This window comes from Microcebus murinus, chromosome 9, assembly GCF_040939455.1.
Source record: "Microcebus murinus isolate Inina chromosome 9, M.murinus_Inina_mat1.0, whole genome shotgun sequence".
Lineage (NCBI taxonomy): Eukaryota > Metazoa > Chordata > Mammalia > Primates > Cheirogaleidae > Microcebus > Microcebus murinus.
This window is the reverse complement of record NC_134112.1, coordinates 32,253,514-32,273,629: the sequence shown is the minus strand read 5'-3', so window position 1 is coordinate 32,273,629 and position 20,116 is coordinate 32,253,514. Positions and strand designations below refer to the sequence as shown.

The 20,116-nt window shown below is 35.3% G+C and overlaps 1 protein-coding gene across 1 annotated transcript in view; it reads left to right on the top strand.

The window, feature by feature from the left end:
• The window catches only part of HDAC9 (histone deacetylase 9), an 873,646-nt gene that overhangs the window by 612,934 nt on the left and 240,596 nt on the right, over positions 1 to 20,116 (top strand). Inside the window, exon 15 of the mRNA XM_076006392.1 lies at positions 5,098 to 5,275. Coding sequence (XP_075862507.1) covers positions 5,098 to 5,275 — 178 coding nt within the window. The remainder of the gene's footprint in view (positions 1 to 5,097; positions 5,276 to 20,116) is intronic.

The following is a 20,116-nucleotide window of genomic DNA, read 5'->3' as shown; positions in this document are numbered from 1 at the left end:
CAAAAAGCTTCCATAATGATCCCCGCCCACTTCCAAATAATGGTAATGCCTATTCCCCACAACTTAGAAAGGCAGGGCCAACAAAGGCATTGATGTCTTACTGGGCAATATTGAGGAATTTACAAAATAGATGCATAATATCTCTTGTGTGAAAGTAACTTGGTAGCTTTTATCAGTGGGAGGGGACAGAAGATATTCAAGCACAGTGGCTTTAGACCACTCCATATAAGAAAAAGTGGTCTTACCTATATCAGTAAGCTTGTAATATTTCCCTAAATGACAGTCTATCAAAGTAACCAACCATAACTAAGTCCACAGTGAAAATACCTGAAAAAAGAAAAACTGATGTATACTGCATGAAGAATAGACTCAACATAGGATATTTAAAAGATATTTTAATAAATTTTGGGGGTGGAGGGAGTTTATTATTCACTTCAGGGAGCATGCCACATTTTCCAATGGTGGTCAATAAATGAAATGTTATCCATCCAATTTTTAATAACAATAGATTCCCATCTATTGTTGGATATCCATCCAATTTTTAATAACAATAGATTCTGAACTGTTTGACATTTTAATTTTCTGACAATGCAAGAATGAAACATGCACTTTCAGACTTACTTAGAAGTATAAAAAAATAACCACAGATAAAATGATCTCTTATTAAAATTGCTAATAGAAAAAAAGTGTTTAGTGAAATACTTCAACTGATTTCAGCTACAACAGAAAAAGGTAATCTCAGTTTTCACCCACAAGGATACTTGTCACCATTAAGGAGGGATACCCATCTGAAATAAAAATGGCCTGGCATTGTATGATAACTTGGTGACTAATATGCACTATAATAATGTCTGGCTTACTGGATTGTCACAATTCTACCTATACATTAAAAGCCATACTTCATTTGTAAAGCACATAATTGCAGTCAACTCTTTTAAAAAGTGAATGAACTTTTCTCTCTGGTATAGTCCTATTTTGAAAGAAGGTTCAAAAATATTTGACCCACATCTGCTCTTAGGTCCAATAATTATGAATCTGGCCTGAGGAAGTGTTTGAAAGATTCAACTGTTTATTTTAAATAACATTTACCATTTTTCTTAATTAAAGTTTTAATATAGTTGATATGCAGAAAGCTTGAAAACCACATAAAAATAAATGATCCTCACATCACTGGAACTTTCCTTTCATTATCTCTTGGCTCTAACACTAATTTCAGGGAATTGTCCTTTGGTAATTGTTTTGTCTGGACTCTAGTTCTATTTTTTCTAAGCCATATCTTGATTCTTTTATGTTATGGTTCCTTTGAATATGCTTCCTTATTTCATCCTTATAGTAAGAACTTAAAGATGATGATATATCTCCTTATCCATTCATTTTTCATTCAAAAATAAATGTTTATGGGAAATATATGCACGAAAATATATAACTGACAAAGCTCATATTCTCATGGAACTTACTAACTAGGGATAAAGTGCTTAAATTTTGGATGTCAACCCACACCAGGAGCCATGCTTTATTCATTTTGCTGTCTATACAACCTAGCACAAGGTCTGTTGGCTTTCCCTTGTGCACTAGATATTGGATGAACACTTACATATGATGAATAAATAACAACTATTAAACAAGTAATTATTTGTCTCTTACCTATAGTGTCATATTCTTTCTGGCAGATACTAGGTAAGTAGGATGTTGCTTACTGGATTGCAAAGTTTTGTATTACAATGTAACATTTATACTATGCTTATGAGTTAGCAAAGTATTACTCCGTTATCTTATAGGATTTCTCTCAAGCTCAAGTAACGCATTAAATATGCATTTTTGAAAGAAATTTTCATAGAATTTTCATAGGTAGATAGTGTGATTTACATGGAGTCCTAAAAGTATTGAACTATGCATTAGGAGATAAAACATTCAGTAGCCCCAGTTATCTAAGACATGATTACGTTATTAAAAACAAAAAACAAGGCCTTTAACTTCCAAATATCTATTACATATCTTAATGCATAAAGAATTATTTAGCTTCTACACAGCATAAGAAAAGATGTTAAATGCAGCATAAGAAAAGATGTCAAATGCAGCAGGAAATAAGTTAACAGATGAGTTATATCTAGTTTTTGGTTCAAAAGCTTTCAGTATCATACACGGAAAGATCATTTCACATACATATACACGTATGTGCACAGACACATGCAAAATGTATCTAAAGCTTCCCCCATTCTTCACCTGGTCAATTCCAACTTATCCTTCACAATTCAAATTAACTATCCCTTTCTTACATGAATATCTTTTGACCCTCTTCCTTAGGTTCTTCATTACAATTTTTCACAGCACCCTGAATTTTTTCTATATAGCACTCAAATTTATAATTACATTATACATATAAATATTTAGTATCTGTCTCGGACAAAGCATAAAGAAGCCTCAACACACTAGCAAAGTGTCTGACACACAGTATGAGCTCAAGAGATAGTTTTGCATGCAAAAGCTTTAATATATAAGACTATGGCAGAAAAAAGAGAACAACGAAGTGTGATGGGAATGTGCCAGAAGGGGAAAGGACACTTAATGTGGGTGCTCAAAAAAGACTTTATATGAAACGTGAAGTGGACCTCAGAGGATATGTATGAGTGCTCAGTGTGGAGCACCGTAGGCACATGTAGAGGGTGATATAGAAAGGAAGGGCTGGTAGAAGCACGAATGAGCAGGGCCAAGATATCCATTAAAGATGGCAGACATGATGCACAGAGTCCCTGATATTGTTATAGGCCCACAGAGTGTTTTCACTTTTAATTTCTTAATCATATAAAAAATGAATATAATAATATAAGTATATAATAGTGAATCCAATGCACCCAATGTAGGCATAAAATGTAATTTTAATGTCATTTGTTGGAGGAAGGAGCCACAAAGGGGAAAGTTCCCACAATATGGAAGTCACTATGCAGCTCCGGGGATGATCTTTGTTGCGCAGTAGATAGTATGTTGGCTAGAACCTGGAAAAAATAGATGAGCTAAGGTTGAAAATGTAGGTTGGATTCTCAATGAGAGGCCAAATTACAGGCTGAGGCGGTTCTACAAACTTGGGTTGACCTTTAGAGCCTTTTTGTTTCAACTTCTTGCTTACAGAGAACTTTAGAAAGAGCATTCTTGCAGAAAGGAATAAGACTGGTTAGTATTAGAAGTAGGGTGATCAATTAGGGCCCTTTTGCATTGGCTTACATGAAGGATAAAGAAATTACAGTAGAGAAAAAAGAGAAATGGATATCACAAAAATTCAGAAAAGTATGTATGCATTGTAGATCACATGCAGAAAAGCTCCCTTTTCTCCACAGAAAACCACCAAAGTCATAATTATATATTTGTTTTCTTATAAGTTCCATGAGAGGAGAGACTACATCAGTCTTACTGCTATAATCTCAGGGCCTTGAACATGAGGTACTCAAGAAAATAAGAGAGTTAGACTCTTGTAGAAAAGTGTTAAAACTATTGAAACTAGAACTAGAAACTTGAGCAAGCCACCCCAACCATCAAAGCAGATGCCCCAAACCTGATTACATGACAAATGCCTTCTCAATGATTGATGGCTTGATTATTCTGCAGAATGAGCAGGGTCACCATATATATTAATTATAATCTATTTTAAAGTTAATTAAAAGATCCTTAATTTTTACTAAGTTGGGAAATTTCTGCCTATGGTCTATAACTAATTATATATTTATCATCATAACACATGTTTATATGTAGCATTAACTTATATGTACAGAGAAAGGTATGATTACATAAAACCACATAATATGCATTGAGTACAGTTGTGTTGTACGTAGATCTAGTAACTTTCTCACTAAGTGAGTAATTTGTACACTTAGAATGTATCTGTTCCAAGCTCTGTGCTGGGAATATGAGATGACATATAATGGCATATGGTGGGTGCCAGGGGAACACCTAACCTAGCAGGAAGGTTAAGGCAAGTCCCCACCAAGGAGAGGGCATATTGGTATCAAGTCTTGAAAGACTAAATGCTAGTCAGGTAGATAAAAGCAGAAGAGCATGCACATAGACAATTATAGGAATTAGATTTGTATTTAAAAGACTTTGTTAACCTTTTGGAGCATCAGTTTCCTCATGTGTGGCATGTGATGATCACATTTTGTACCACTGTTCAGCTATTTCCCAAGTCCGTTAGGAAAGATGCTTAAAAACAGCATAAAGGTTATGAATTCCCAAAAGTTGAGAAAGAAAATATTCACTTTGTAGTTGTTTTTTTTTTTTTTTTTTTTTTTTTTGGCACAAAGCTCTCTGTGGAGTATTGATGCTTAAATTAGCTGCCTATCTGTGTTTTAGATTGTCTTTCTCTGAGACAGAGAAATAGACTAAATGAATCTTCCAGAAGCTACCAAACTCTGGTTCTTAAATTCGATAACTCGAGAAGCATGAAGAATAAAAATGTTGTTAAATCACTGAGAATATATTTAATACTCCGTAAGTGAAATGAGTAATTGTATAGTATTGAGATTATCCAATAAAAACCACGACACATTCATTGTTCTATGCCATCATATGAAAACTGACAGGCGTCAAAATATATATAACCCATTTAATTGGTAATTTTTAGAGGCACCCATAAATTTCATTAACAATATCACGGAAATACATTCAGGACAGAATTTTCAGATTTGGGCCTCCCTGGAAGTTTTGAAAGCTGTTGAATTGTCCTACCACTTTGTGTGGCAACAATTCCAGGGCTATATGCAAGGCGTTGGTATCAAGGTAGGAAAGGACTCTAAGTCGATGTTACTCTTGAGGGTAAAGGTCTGTTTCTTTCAATCAGTTCAAACTGACAGGCCTCCTGCCATCACCTCCTCCTCGGGCGGGCAGACAGGCCCTGGCCCGTCAGTGTGAAAACATCTGTTGAATGGATTTATTGACTGGATCTTGTTTTTTTCTCTCCCCTTCTCTATTTTTTTTTTTTTCCTTTTTCCTTCACACCGTTTATTATGTCTCTGACCTGATGAACTTAATTTGTTGACATGTCGCTCTCAGTGTCTCCCTGAATCCCTGTCTCACGTTTCTGTCTACTGTGCTCTTTCTTGGCGACAGCCCTTCCTGGAGCCCCCGCACACACGTGCGCTCCCGGCGCGCCAAGCTCAGCTGGCTGCGGTTGGCATGGATGGATTAGAGAAACACCGTCTCGTCTCCAGCGCTCACTCTTCCCCGGCTGCCTCCGTTTTACCTCACCCAGCAATGGACCGCCCCCTCCAGCCTGGCTCTGCAACTGGTAGGAATCCCCACAGGCGCTCCCTAATAGGCAGGCTAAATGCGCCGTTCTTGTAGGATTAGCCGATTTAAATGCTCTGAATAACTCCGAGAGCAGAACGCTCCATTTTAACCCAGGACAACCCAAATTTTATGAGGTTATATTGGCCATAAGACAAACAGCACATCTGATAAATCTTGGGCTTAGTACTAATAGCCTCATAAATTGCTATCATTCAAGGGCCTGGAAAATACATCAACAGGTGCACGGGTCCCTCTTGGAAACGAAAATCTCTACAACATTCTTTAGCAGTGTTCCTCAATCTCTTACCTTCTAGAAGCCAGGCCACCAGGAAATTTATGATGCTTGGCTTCCTCATTTGACTCTAAAGAGTGTCCTTTCTCCAGTTTGTTTGCTTGTTTTATTGCATTGTTTTCTTCTGACTTCCCATGCAAATGACTCAAGAGCGTCAACGAAACCACCATGGCACCTTACTTGATTCTATGTATGTTAGTTTCATTTCCATTTATTTTGGTACCTCTGGGTGGGCTTTTTGACCAACATCTTCCTTTGCCTACAGCTGTGTTTGATATTTCAGAACCTGGCTACAGGAGAAAACAAGCCAGATAATTTGAAAGCCAAAGGAAGGTTAACTCTGGAACACATACACAAAAAGGGGTGCTATTCCCTCTGCAAGAGAACTGTGCTGTAAATGTATGTGCAGATAATTATTCCTTTTTGTCTGCTGTACCTCCTTCTGTGCTTTCAAACTATGGCTGATCAAATGAAGCATATTGTAGCCCTAAGAGACTCATAACTTAGATGCACCAAGGGGAGAATTTATATGTACCTTCCCCAAAAGCTCTTACAGGTTATCTGATTTATTTTTGAAGCAATGTTCAAGATTCAGAGTTTGTTTATATGGATTCTGTGACCTCATGCAAGCTTTTGTGCTCAGATAATAAAATACCTTTTCTGAAATCATGTTCCTACACCTTGATATCATCTTTTATTTAAAAGTCAATGAACAAAACGACCAAGTTATTGAAGTTTGATAGGCATCGTTAATACATATGCACAAGAGCTACTTTTTATAATATGTGATACCATAGGACAACGTTTCATGCTAGGAGCTACATTGCATATATTCCTTTCTCTACATTAGCCCCTGACCCCTCTACTTCCTGGATGTTTATGACAACCCAGGATGGTTGCCCAGTGTCAGTGGAAGTCTTTTGGATCAATCATGCCTGCTGCTATTATCCCTGTGTGTTCAGATAATTTTTGCTCAGAACCAGACACATGATATATAGGGATAATTTTTGTTATGTAATAAGAGAAATTACATACTTTTAAGAATTACAGACTTCATTCTTTGTCCTGAAAGTGTCTCTTAACATTTCAGAGAACACAGAGTAACAACCATTCTATCTTAATGTCTTTACTGTTGACTAAAATAATTCAGTTAATTAAAAAGTGAGCTTAACTATGACATTTCATGGTGATGTTTCCAGGTATGCTGTTGTCTATTAATGTCATCCTATGGATAGAGTTTCTTTCCCTGATTAAGAGGGGTGGCACTTTTCTTGCATAATTTAGTTTCCTCTACTTTTCATATGTTCCTTTGACATGAATGAAGCAAGATCTCTGAATATCATGGAGATCCTACAAGTTTGAGAAAACAGTGTTGCCATATGGTCAGGGTTTGTAGATCTTGGAAAAATCCCAGTGAAATGGTGGACTGTAAACCTAAGAACATAAGCATGATATAATCATAACTTGATCATTCAAACTAAAGACTGGGTCATTTCAGATAATTAGTTTTTTTCCTCATAAATTCAAAGCATATATTACAAAAACAAATATGGAAGGGAACTTAAGATTTTTTTTGTATTTAGTAGATTTGATGATGCAACTTCTTGCCCAAGTGAGCAATTATGTAGATTTTATTTTTAGAAACACAGAATTTTTAACTTAATAATCATTCACTAAATTTTAGCTGAATCAGTGAATATTATTAATTACATAATAAACACTTATGAATTTACTATTAATAGTTGAAATTTGAAAGCAGTGAAAGTGAAAGTTACTTTGTAATGACTGTTCCACTAAAGAATGACTTCTTTACAAGTGATGTATGCATGAATAGAGAAAAACCTGTTTATTGTCTTATTTGAACTTAAAAAGTTTTGCATCTTCACTCTTAAATTCTTATGAGAAAAAGGCACAATAATTTTTTTAATTATGCAAAGTATATAATTTATAATAACAGCCCCTCCCCTATATGTTTGGTTGGTAATTGTCATTGAGTTCAGTTTCAAATCCAAAGGAAATGAAATGCACTGTCTTTACTCTGCCTCTCCACATACTGCCCTGACTTTAAACTTAAATTTCCCTTGTAACCTAAATACTACTGTAATCCACATGATCTCACAATTCACCTTAGTGTTTCTAATGATCTTAATTTCAGATGAGAACTCTTAAACTTTTCATTTCTAGTATATTTGACAATATATATTTTAAAGCCTTAAACTCTTTTCTTTTGACTTTTTTGTTTATTTGTTATAGATATGTTAAGAAAAATCAAAGGTAACATTTAAGCATATCCTTTGGGAGTACAATAGTCCCCTCTTGTCTGCAGTAAATACATTCCAAGACCCCCAGGGGATGCCTGAAACCACCAATAGTCTCAAACCAATTTCTGTCAATCAGAATTTGTTTTCGTTCCTGTCTTGCACCCACAAATTTAATGCCTCTTCCATCTCAACTAAGCACTTATACATTGTGGCCGAACTTTTCCAGTTTAAGGTGAGGTGGCGTAGTAAAACTAGCAAAAATTTCTATTTCCTTCTTCACAATTAAAAGATGTTTTTGTTTTTCTTTTTAGAGATAGGGTCTTGCTCTGATGCCCAGGCTGGAGTGCAGTGGCTCTACCATAGCTCATTGCAGCATCAAACTCCAGGGCTCAAGCAATGATGATTTTTTTTTCCTTTCCTTAAGTCAAGAACTTTCACCATTTCACTTAAAGGAAGCACTTATGGCTTCTCTTCAGCATATCCAAATTGCCAGCATCATTACTCTTGCACCTTGGGGCCATTATTAAGTGAAATAATTGAACAGAAGCACTGTGATACCACAACAATCAATCTGATAACCTAGGCAGTGACTAAGTGACTATCCATGGGCAGGCAGGTAGCACTAGACAAAAGAATGATTGTCTTCCCCAGCAGAACAGAATGAGATGGTGTGAGATTTCATCATCGTTCATCATCATTCAATTTAAAACTTATGCATTGTTTATTTCTGGAAATTTCCATTTAATATTCTCAGATGGCAGTTGAAACTGCAGAAAGTGAAACCCTGTAAGGGGAGAACTGCTGTATTTGTTTTGTTTTGTTTTCCCAAAGAAAGTCAATAGTTCTTATTAATAAAAAAAAAAAAAAAAAGAAAGCAAGGAAGAGGAAACATACATTATAAAGGGAGGCAATTTTCTTAAATTTATTCTGTTAATTGCTATTGTTTTTGGTACAACTAAAGTTATTCGACACTAAACTCACATAATTTTCAAGGCCCACCATTTAAACCTTTGCTGGTCATGCTGTTCATCCTCAGCAGCCGTCTAGATTAGCCATGCAACCCTCTTTTTAAAAAAGCAAAACAGTGTTCCAATAGGGAAATCTTGTCTGAGCTTGGTCAGCTGTTGAAAGATGAAGTCTCCAGTCCGTTTCCTGCGAGGACCTGAACGAACCCACACAGTGAGCCTGGATGAGGATGTTTCTGGGGCAGACAAGAAGAACACGAGTTCTTTCAGGGGTTGTAGTAATGAAGAATGTAGTAATGAAGAATATGTGTTGTAGAGCCAGGTTGCCACATGTTCAAGTCGATTTTGTGTTATATTAGAATATGGTTGCAACATTCAATGTAAGAAGTGCATTTTTCATTCTATTTAGACATAAGGTGTGGTGTTTATATGAGGTTCTGATAATTATGTAAAGTGCAATGTGATTATTTTCTCTGCAAAAGTCATCTCTTCCACTGAACTAATCCTGACAAAGATGAGGTTTGATTATAGTTCACAAGAGAACTTTCAGTAGATGATAAAATTGTGCTAGTTCACATCAAATGGTATTGATTGAAACAAAAATTTAATGGAAATTAATCTAATTGGCTTTAGCTTCCCCATCACCCAGTATACTTTAAGGTCTTCTTTCTCTCAAACTAAGTTACTCTATATAATTGATGTAAATAAATTCTTTCTTTGTTAACATTATCTGTTTAGTCAGAGTTTAATGTGAAATAGAATCATAGTGCTGAAACTAAACAAACATTTGTGAAAATCATTAAAAATCATTAAATGAAAAGCATTTTTAAATTAATGTTTAGTGAGTGGAACATCATGATGGAAAGTGAAATATACTTGAATATTTTAGTGTGAGAACAGCAGCATTGGTTTTTTTTCTGTTTTATTTTTTTTAATTAAATTTTTTTTTTTTTCAAATTCAGAGCTAACTCCAGCTAAAAACTTCAAGTTTTTCAAGTTTTCAGTTTATATCTTATTTCCTTCAGGAAGTCTTCCTTGGCCAGCTAAATCCAAATTAAATTTCTATTATGGTCCCTTATAACAGATTGGATTTTTTTGTCCAAAATTATAATTATTTATTTATTTGGGGAATTATGTTCCAATGGAATGTTTATGAGGGAAGACACTATTTTGTTGTTGTTGTTGTTGTCGTCTCTAACCCTGACATTTAGGTACATGGCTAGCACATGAAGGTGCTCAGTGTATTATTTATTTATTGTATAATAAGAAAATGGGGCTGGTTGCAGGGGCTCATACCTATAACCCCAGCACTGTGGGAGACTGACGCAGGAGGATTGCTTGAGCCCAGCTGTTTAAGATCAGCTTGAGCAAGAGCAAGACCCCATCTCTACGAAAAATAGAAAAATTAGCTGGGCGTGCTGGTATGCACCTGTAGTCTCAGTTTCTCTAGAGGCTGAGGCAGGAGGATGGCTTGAACCCAGGAGTCTGAAGCTGCACTGAGCTATGATTGTACCACTGCACTCCATGCACTCCAGCTTGGGCAATAGAGCACAACTCTCTCTGTGGAAAAAAAAAAGATGAAGAAGAATCAATAAATGAGCAATGGAATGAAAATGAACTAAGAGTAAATAGGTATGGATTACATAAAATCATACAGAAAGATCATTGGTATAGTAAGTAAAATTTGGGGGTAATATTTATATTTTTGTTGACTACAAAAATTGTTCTATATTCATGGAAGGCAATTTGGTAAATCTAGAAAGCTATAAAGGAGAGTCACTCATTATTCTATCACTCAGGGGTAATCACAATTAAAAAATTTTCAGTACTTTTCCTTTTTCTATGAGCCTCTCTTTAATAGAATAAACAAAAGTTATATGTGTATTTGTATACCTATCTGTGTTCATATATAAGTATGTATATATATTTCTATGTATGTGTCTGTATACACAGTGCGTATGTATGTGTGTTTAAGTCCTCCTAGAGTAACTTCTATTATTACTTATATCAGAATGGAGAGGATAATTTCCTTTTGGTAGGTGATCTATTTTTTTTTAAATTGCTGTCCTCAAATATATGTGCTTGAAATTTCTCCTGAAAAACTCCTCTGAAATTTGCTCATCTAATTCTCAGTGAAGATAAAATAGCTGTTTTGTTTATTTAGGAGACTAAGTCAACTTTATAATGTATATCACATATCATAGCATATATATTAACATAGATAGTATATTTGTAAATATTGAGTTATATATTATGTATTATTTATGTTCATTATATACTTACATATACTTTGTTGGGCTGCCTTTTCACACCTGAGAATGTCATCCTATTACCTTCACACATGCTTGGACATAGACTTAATGGGACAGAAGTTTTTTGTTTGAAAATGCAAATGTAGTCAAACCTTCAAGAGATTCAGCATTGCAGAGGAAAAGTCTGAGGCAAATGTGATATGTGTTTATTTGTGGGCAGCGTGTTTTTACTTTTCTAGGGACTCGAGATGCATTTTTTTATCCTGTTAATTAAAATATATATATCTTTATATTGAGTATTTGCAGTTACTTATCTATGCACCTGTCTCTCTGTGCTTAAGAAAAATTTCTTGAATTATTCAGGCATATCTTGTGTTTTATTGCACTTCCCTGTATCGTGCTTCACAGATAACATGATTTTTACAAATTGAAGTTTTGTGGAAACCCCATGTTGAGCAAATCAATTGGCATGATTTTCCCAACAGCATGTGCTCACTTCATGTCTCTGTTACATTTGGTAATTCTTATAATATTTCAGACTTCTTCATTATTATTATATCTGCTATGGTGATCTCATCAGTGATCTTTAATATTACTATTGTAATTGCTTTGGGGGCACCACAAACCATGCCCACGTAAGATAGTGAACTTAATTGGTAAATGTTGTATGTGTTCTAACTACTCCACCAACTGGCTCTTCCCCCATCTCTCTCCCTTTGTTTAGGCTTCCCTTTTCTCTGAGGCACAGTAATATTGAAATTAGGCCAGTTAATAACCTAATAATGGCCTCTGAGTGTTCAAGTGAAAGAAAAATCACAAGTGTTTCACTTTTTATGAAAACCTAGAAATGATTAAGCCCAGTGAGGATGGCATGTTGAAAGCTGAGACAGGCCCAAAGCTAGGCTTCCTGCACCAGTTAGCCAAGTTGTGAATGCAAAGTAAAGATTCTTGAAAGAAATTAAAAGTGCTACTCCACTCGGTACATGAATGATGAGAAAGCAAGATTAACCTTCTTGCTGATATAAAGTTTTAGTGGTCTAGATAGAAGATCAAACCAGCCACAACATTTCCTTAAGCCAAAGCCTAATCCAAAGCAAGGCTCTAACTCTCTTCAATCTATGAAGGCTACATGGAGTAGGAAGCTGCTGAAGAAAAGTTTGAAGCTAGCAGAGGTTGTTTTGTGAGGCTTAAGGAAAGAAGCCATAAAAGTATAAGGTGAAGCAGGAAGTGTTAATGTAGAAGCTGCAACAAGTTAGCCAGAAAACCTAGCTAAGCTCATTGATGAAGGTGGCTACACCAAACAACAGATTTTTCAATGTAGATGAAACATCCTTCTATTGGAAGAAGATGCCAGCTAGGACTTTCATAGCTAGAGTGGAGATGTCAATGCCCAGCTTGAAATCTTCACAGGACTCTCTGAATCTCTTCTGAGGGGCTAATGTAGCTGGTGGCATGAAGCTAACGCTCATTTACCATTCTGAAAATCTTAGAACCCTTAAGAGTTACACTAAAGCCTCCTCTGCCTGTGCTCTAGAAATGAAACAACAAAGATCAGAAGACACCATATTTGTTTATAGCATGGTTTACTGAACATTTTAAGCCCACTGTATAGACCTACTGCTCAGAAAAAAAAATTCCTCTCAAAATATTACTGCCTTGTCCACAATGCACCTAGTCACTCATGAGCTCTGATGGAGATATATACAAGGAGATTAATGTTGTTTTAATGCATGCTAACACATCTCTCCTGCAGCTCATAGATCAAGGAGTCATTTTGATTTTTAAGCCTTAATATTGAAGAAATGCATTTTGTTAAGGCTGTAAACTGCTACAGATAGAGCTGATAATCTGGAAAAAGTAAATTGAAAACCTTCTGAAAAGGATTCACCATAATAGATGCCATTGAGAACATTCATGATTCATGGGAGGAGGTCAAAATATCAACATTCATGGGAGTTTGGGGAAGAAGTTGATTTTAACCCTCATGATGGCTTTAAGGGGTTGAAGACTTCAGTGGAGAACATCACTGCAGATATGGTGGAAATAGCAAGAGAACTAGAATTAGAAGTGGAGCCTGAAGGTGTGACTGAATTGCTGCAATCTCATGATTAAACTTGAACAAATGAGGAGTTGCTTCTTATGGATGAGCAATGACAGTGGTTTCTTGAGATGGAATGTATTTCTGGTGAAGATGCTGTGAACCTTGTTGAAATAACAACAAAGGATTTAGAACATTACATAAACTTAGCTGATAAAGGAGTAACAGGGTTTGAGAGGACTGACTCCAGTTTTGAAAGAAGTTCCACTGTGGGTCAAATGCAATCAAATAGCACCACATGCTACAGAGAGATCTTTTGTGAAAGGAAGAGTCAAATGATGCAGTAAACTTCATTGTTGTATTATTTTAAGAAATTGCCACAGCCACCCAAACTTTAGCAACCACCACTGTCATGGGTCAGCAGCCATCCACATTGAGGCAAGACCCTCCTTGAGCAAAAAGATTATGACTCACTGAAGGCTTGGGTAATTGTTAGCATTTTTTAGCAATAAAGTAATTTTTAATTAAGGTATATACATTGTTTTTTTAGACAAAATGCTATTTTACACTTAATAGACTATGATATACCTTTTATATGTATGAGGAAAGCGAAAAAAAAAAAAAAACTCATCTGATTTGCTTTATTGTAATATTGTTTAATTTAGATGGTGTGGAACCAAACTTGTAATATCTCTGAGATATGCCTGTATTCATTTCCTTCTCAGCAGCAATCACAACTTTTTTGTTAAGTTATTTTTTCTCTGACCTCTATATTTTCATCTCATTGTGTGCATCTCCTTAGTCCTTTCCTTTATATTTTTGGGGCTTCTCAAGTTTGTATTCAATAGCACTGATCTGGCTTTCTGAAATGTAAATTCCTTTCTTTATTGCCTTCAGTGGAGATTTTAATTTCACTACTCTTTAATTTCCTTGCAATTTCGATTTATCATATCCATCTTTATTTTTACTCATTCCATTGTCTTTTTAATTTAGTTTTATCTCTCCCTTTAGCTTTTGTCTCCTATTTTATGAGGCCAGTGTCTTTTGACATTTGAGGAGGCCAAAACATTTTCTAAAATCTTATTTTGGTTCCTATAGTAAATCATGTCCACTGAGCTAAGTAGTATGAATGATACTTCCTTTATAGTTTTTGTAGTATATTCTCAAAGGCCCTGTATTTTTTTTCTCACTCATTCTTGAATGTAGGAAAATCTTTCCAGATATTTTGCCAGCAAATGTGTAGTGAATTGTGTTTGGCTTCACTTTTTGCCAACTTACATGCTGGTTCATCTCCTTTCTGGCTCTATAGTTGCATGGCAACACTTAATCCAATTCCCAAGCCCTAACAAACTTTCCTATAGTGTTAGTTGGAAGGTCTATGGTGGGAATTTCTTCTGCCTACTTCCTTACTCTGATAAGATGACTTACATGAAAAAAGCACTAAATAAAAATTAAAACTGTAAGTCTTAGAAAATGCTTCTTATCTAGTAAGAGGCATGATTTATCAATTAAAAAATCATTTTTGGATATTACATCAGTTGCTTGCTGGATACATAAAGTTTCCCAGATAACTAAAAATTGAACTGTTTGGTACTTCGATGGGTATGTTCTTATTAAAAGATACTATAACAAATATTGCAGGTAGCAAAATGTAAGGAGTGTAGTAGAAATAGGGCAAATAAGGCAAGATAAGCCTTATGGATAGATTAGAGTCATGGATAGAAAGAGTAACAATAGCTATTATGCATATGATTTGGAGGTTAGTAGATGTGATCCTTGTTTCAAAATAGTCCCTTTCATTTATTTTAGTAACTCTACCATTTTCAGATCACTCTATTTTTTAAAAAAACATTTTTATTTTTAAGAGATCGTCTCTGATCTAGCCCCACAATTATTTTCTTTTTTTTACCAGAGTCTTTTTTTTTTAAAACGTGTCATTTAACTATATTTGTATGTGTCTCACTTTTACTACTAGATCCTAAGTTAAATGTAGTGAAATGAAGCTGCCGGTATCTGGAACATAATGACTTTTCAATAACTGTCTACTGATTCTGCATCTTTCAGGAGAGATGCCATATCAAATACATTTTTATTGTGCTAGTCTTTGGGCATAGGACAAATACAATGTATTGTTCAGCATATATCTTGGGAAATGTGAAACCTCAGGTAGTTACCAGAAATGCAGTATGAAATTGAGTGTTAAGAACTAGGAATCTGGATTAAGAATTTTAGGTATAAAGATTCTAAACTCAACTTTCTTTATAGAGCAGGTAGACTCAACCTAACAGCTCTTGCTAAACTGAGTATAAACCTGAAGACATAAATAGATTCTATGGTTAAAAATTGACTTAGGTACATGCAATGATTAACAAGAGGGAAGGGTAATACACTAGGTACTTCGAATATGTTATCTCATTTAATAAAACTGAAAGCTAGAGAAAGCACAAAATATAAGCTTATCTAAAACATTTATCAAAAAAATTCAAGTATTTTGTGTGTGTGTATATATGATATATATATATATATATATATATATATATATATATATATGAAAACAAACAACTAGAGTTTAAAATTCAGGTTAAGATTTTAATACTCCTTCGTGTGGTTTTTGAAATCTTAATTTTAACTCTTATCTCATTGATCCTTATTCAATATATAAGAATCCTTATTCAACAAATGGTGCTGAGAAAACTGGATAGCCACATGTAGAAGACTGAAACAGGACCCACACTTTTCACCTCTCACAAAAATGAAATCACGCTGGGTAACAGACTTGAACCTGAGGCGTGAAACTATTAGAATTCTAGAGGAAAACATTGGAAATACTCTTCTAGACATTGGCCTAGGCAAAGAATTTATGAATAAGTCCCCAAAGGCAATCACAGCAGCAACAAAAATAAATAAATTGGACCTGATCAAATTAAAAAGCTTCTTCACAGCCAAAGAAACTGTCAAGAGAGCAAACAGACAACACACAGAATGGGAGAAAATTTTCGCAAACATCTGATAAAGGGCTGATAACCAGAATTTATTTAGAACTCAGGAAAATCAGCAAGGAAAAATCAAACAACCCTATCAAAAAGTGGGCAAAGGACATGAACAGAAACTTTTCAAAAGAAGACAGAATAATGGCCAACAAGCATATGAAAAAATGCTCGACATCTCTAATCATCAGGGAAATGCAAATCAAAACTGTAATGAGATATCACTTATCTCCAATAAGAATGGCCTTTATCAAAAAGTCCCCAAACAATAAATGTTGGCATGGATGCGGAGAGATAGGAACACTCCTACACTGCTGGTGGGATTGCAAACTGGTTCAGCCTCTGTGGAAAGCAATATGGAGATACCTCAAAGCGATACAAGTAGATCTACCATTTGATCCAGCTATTCCACAACTGGGCATCTACCCAAAAGATCAAATGACACTCTATAAAAAAGACACCTGCACTCAAATGTTTATAGCAGCACAATTCACAATTACAAAATTGTGGAAATAACCCAAGTCCCCATCAATACATGAGTGGATTAATAAAATGTGGTCTGTGTATACCATGGAGTACTATTCAGCTCTAAGAAACAATGGTGATATAGCACCTCTTATGTTTTCCTGGATAGAGCTGGAACCCATTCTACTAAGTGAAGTATCTCAAGAATGGAAAAACAAGCACCGCATGTACTCACCAGCAAATTGTTATTAACGGATCAACTCCTAAGTGAACATGTAGGAATAGCATTTATCGGGTGTCAGTAGGGTGGGAGTGGGGAGGAGGGGATGGGTGTATACAAACATAATGAGTGAGATGTGCAACGTTTGGGGGATGGTCACGCTTGAAGCTCTGACTCGAAGGGGGAGGGGGAGCATGGGCAATATACGTAACCTTAACATTGGTAACCCCATAATATGCTGAAATAAAAAATATATATAAAAAATAGAGAAAAATTGATTAATCTATTGGCCTATGTTCTGTAGCACTTGAAGCAAAAGAATCAAATGAAAGTAGAATTCCATATGAATCATAAAGAGAAGAATAGTCTTATTTCCCACCGTGTAAGTCCTTGTTTCTGAGAAACAAAAGCTGGGGAGGTGGGTGGGAATGAAGGATGAGGTTCAAGTCTCACCTTGCAGTCTACCTGTTAATACCTCAGTGCTACATCATTAAGATTAATCAGTGGAGGTTTGGGGTTCCAGATTTCATTTATTTCTCCTTAAATTCAAATAACTTTTCAAGAGCTCCTGGACTTTGTATTATTATATAATCTCCAGATACCTGGTAGTAATTGCCAGCTATGATATATATTTCACATTTTTTTTTCTTGGTAGTTGGTTATGGGGAAAATGTTGTTCAAAAGGGAAAATTACTGTGGAGGTGAGCTTATATATGTGAAGAGATGAAATAGTAAAATATGTTAAGCAACATAATGGTTAGAGTCTCTATTCTTAAAGAACATATTTTCAAAATGAGGCAGATACTATGTTTTTAACTTTTATATTATTAGTAGTATATCATCTTTTATTTTCTGGAGTATAAAACTACACTGAAATACATTAAACAGTTCCTATTATGTAATAGCAACTCATAAATATTTGATAAATCTGAATTGTGAAGATACGTCTTACGTATCTGATATTTTGAATGTTATTGTTCCTTCTTGCTTACCCACTTTCTTTTTCTGCCATCCTTCATGTCTTCCTTTTGACTTTATTTAAAAATATTTATTTATATTGGACTTTACACAAAATATAAAAAGAGGACTTTGTGCAAAATGTTGTGTATAAAGTAAAATAAATGCCTACATTATAGGTACTTGGGGTAAGAAGATAAGGCACACAAAAGGTAGAATATTAAAGAAGAAAGACAACAAAAACTTCAGGAGTCCAAGGAAATCCACCAATTCGATTGATCAAGGAAGGCTTTATAATGGAAATATCTGACCTAGTTCACGAATGTATTCATTTACGTATGTTTTTCATTCATTTGTTTAAAAAAATACTTTTAAAGATCTGCATTATGTCAAGTATGCTTATAGAAACTGAGAGTTCAGAGATAAATAACATTACTGTAGTCTGTGTTTTCATAGATGTTACCATCTAGTGAAGAAAATGTTCAATTAACAGAATTATACAACAATTACATAAATGTGATAAATGCTCTGAAGGAGACCTAGAGGATGCTAAGAGAGCATATAGTTAGAGACATAATTTGGAGATCTCAGGGAATTCTTGGCTGAGGATGTGACATTGAAACTCAATCTCAAAGAATGAGAAGAAATTAGCAGGATGAGGGGTAGAGTTGTGGGAGTCAGGAAGGAAGAATTTCTGGCATAGATGGAACAGTATGTGTGAGGATCCAAGGCTGGTAGGATTTTGACCTCTTTGAGGAATGCAAGGAAAGCCTTTGCAGGAGAAAATGGAGAGGAAAGGAAGGAGGAATATGAAATGATGATGGAGAGATGGGGAGGGGCCTGTGTATGCTGGCCTTGGGGAATTTCAATCTCATCAGTGAAGTAACTGGAGGATTTCAACAAAAAATGGCAAAAGAGTGAAAGTAGGTAGTCAGTTACAAGGCTATCTCAGGCGGATTAATGATAACAGTATTTGGTATTGTGTATGGTTTTGGCAATGGAGATAAGGAAAAGTGAGTGATTCAAGGTATATTTTGGAGCCAGGTGCAGTGGCTAACACCTGTAAGCTTGTATACCAGCTACTCTGGAGGCTGAGGCAGGAGGATCTCTTAAGGCCACGAGTTCAAGACCAGCCTGGGCAACATAGTGAGACCCCTGCTTCAAAAAGAAAAAGAGAGTTCTGTTTTGGAGGGGAAACAGACATGGGCTTATTAATTGGAGAGGAAGTGTCGAGATGATACTAAGCCTTTTGGCATCAGTAATGGCAGATCCTGATGTCCTTTGTAACAATAAGAAACAGTGTGCGAGGTTTAAGATCATGAATTCAAAATCAGAGACATGTGAAAACCATGAGGCATCCACGTGGAGATTTTGGATGGGTAAATGAATAGATAAGTTTGCGAGTATGCTGCTCAGAAGAGAGGTCAAGGCTGAGAATGAAAATGTGAGAATCAGGGCATACAGATGGGTTTTGAAGCCATTTGAGTCTAAAGAATGGATATTATTTAGACTAGTAAAATGATATTTTTTTCTGAGACATAATTTTTACCACATGGTTTCAAAATGCATATGCCATTCTTCTGCATGATTTTAATACACTCAAGGAAAAACATTTTCCCCTCTTGAGTAACATTCCTCTTACACAGTAATGTAAGCCAAAGGGAGAATAAAATGTATAAAATTTACTTTACAACGTGAATGATCGGTACTTATCAGTTCTTGAATGGACTTACTGTTGTTGTTCTTTAATTTTTTATCATGAATTCTTCTCCCCACCCACTAATGCACTTTGCTGGTCATATTGGAAGGAATTTGATTTGTTCAATAATTTCTTATGTTAGGCAATTTTGTAAGCAACTTGTTTCCTCCTCACACCAACGAATAGGGTTAAGCATGGAAATATTTTTTAAATGAGCCAGAGTTATAATTATCATCTAATTACTTGCTTTAAAAAGTCCTATTTTAAGTCCCCCTAATAATTCCTTTCATCTCATTTTTACAAAATCTTTCCCATCCTAGAGTCTAATTGTCTAAGGAAACATGAAATATGCTAACTCCTGATAGTTTAAAAACAGATTGTATTCGTTAAGCATCTGTGTAATCTCTACTAATGGTATTCAATGACATTCATTTTTTAAGGGAAACACTTCAGATTTCCCGCAATATTATAAGACCTACAATATCCATATTATTGATATAATGGCATAAATTATGAGAAAAACGCAAATAAGCAAAGAAGAAACCCTTTTTGCATGACTTTGAAGGAATTGCTAAACAGAATAGGCGAAGAGTTGGAAAATTCTGCCATTTCTTACAAGAATGTAGCCCTTATCTAAAGTAAGGCTGGAAGTCCTCCTGGGGGCTGAAAAGAGCCCTCATCTTGCAACATCAGTGATAAAATT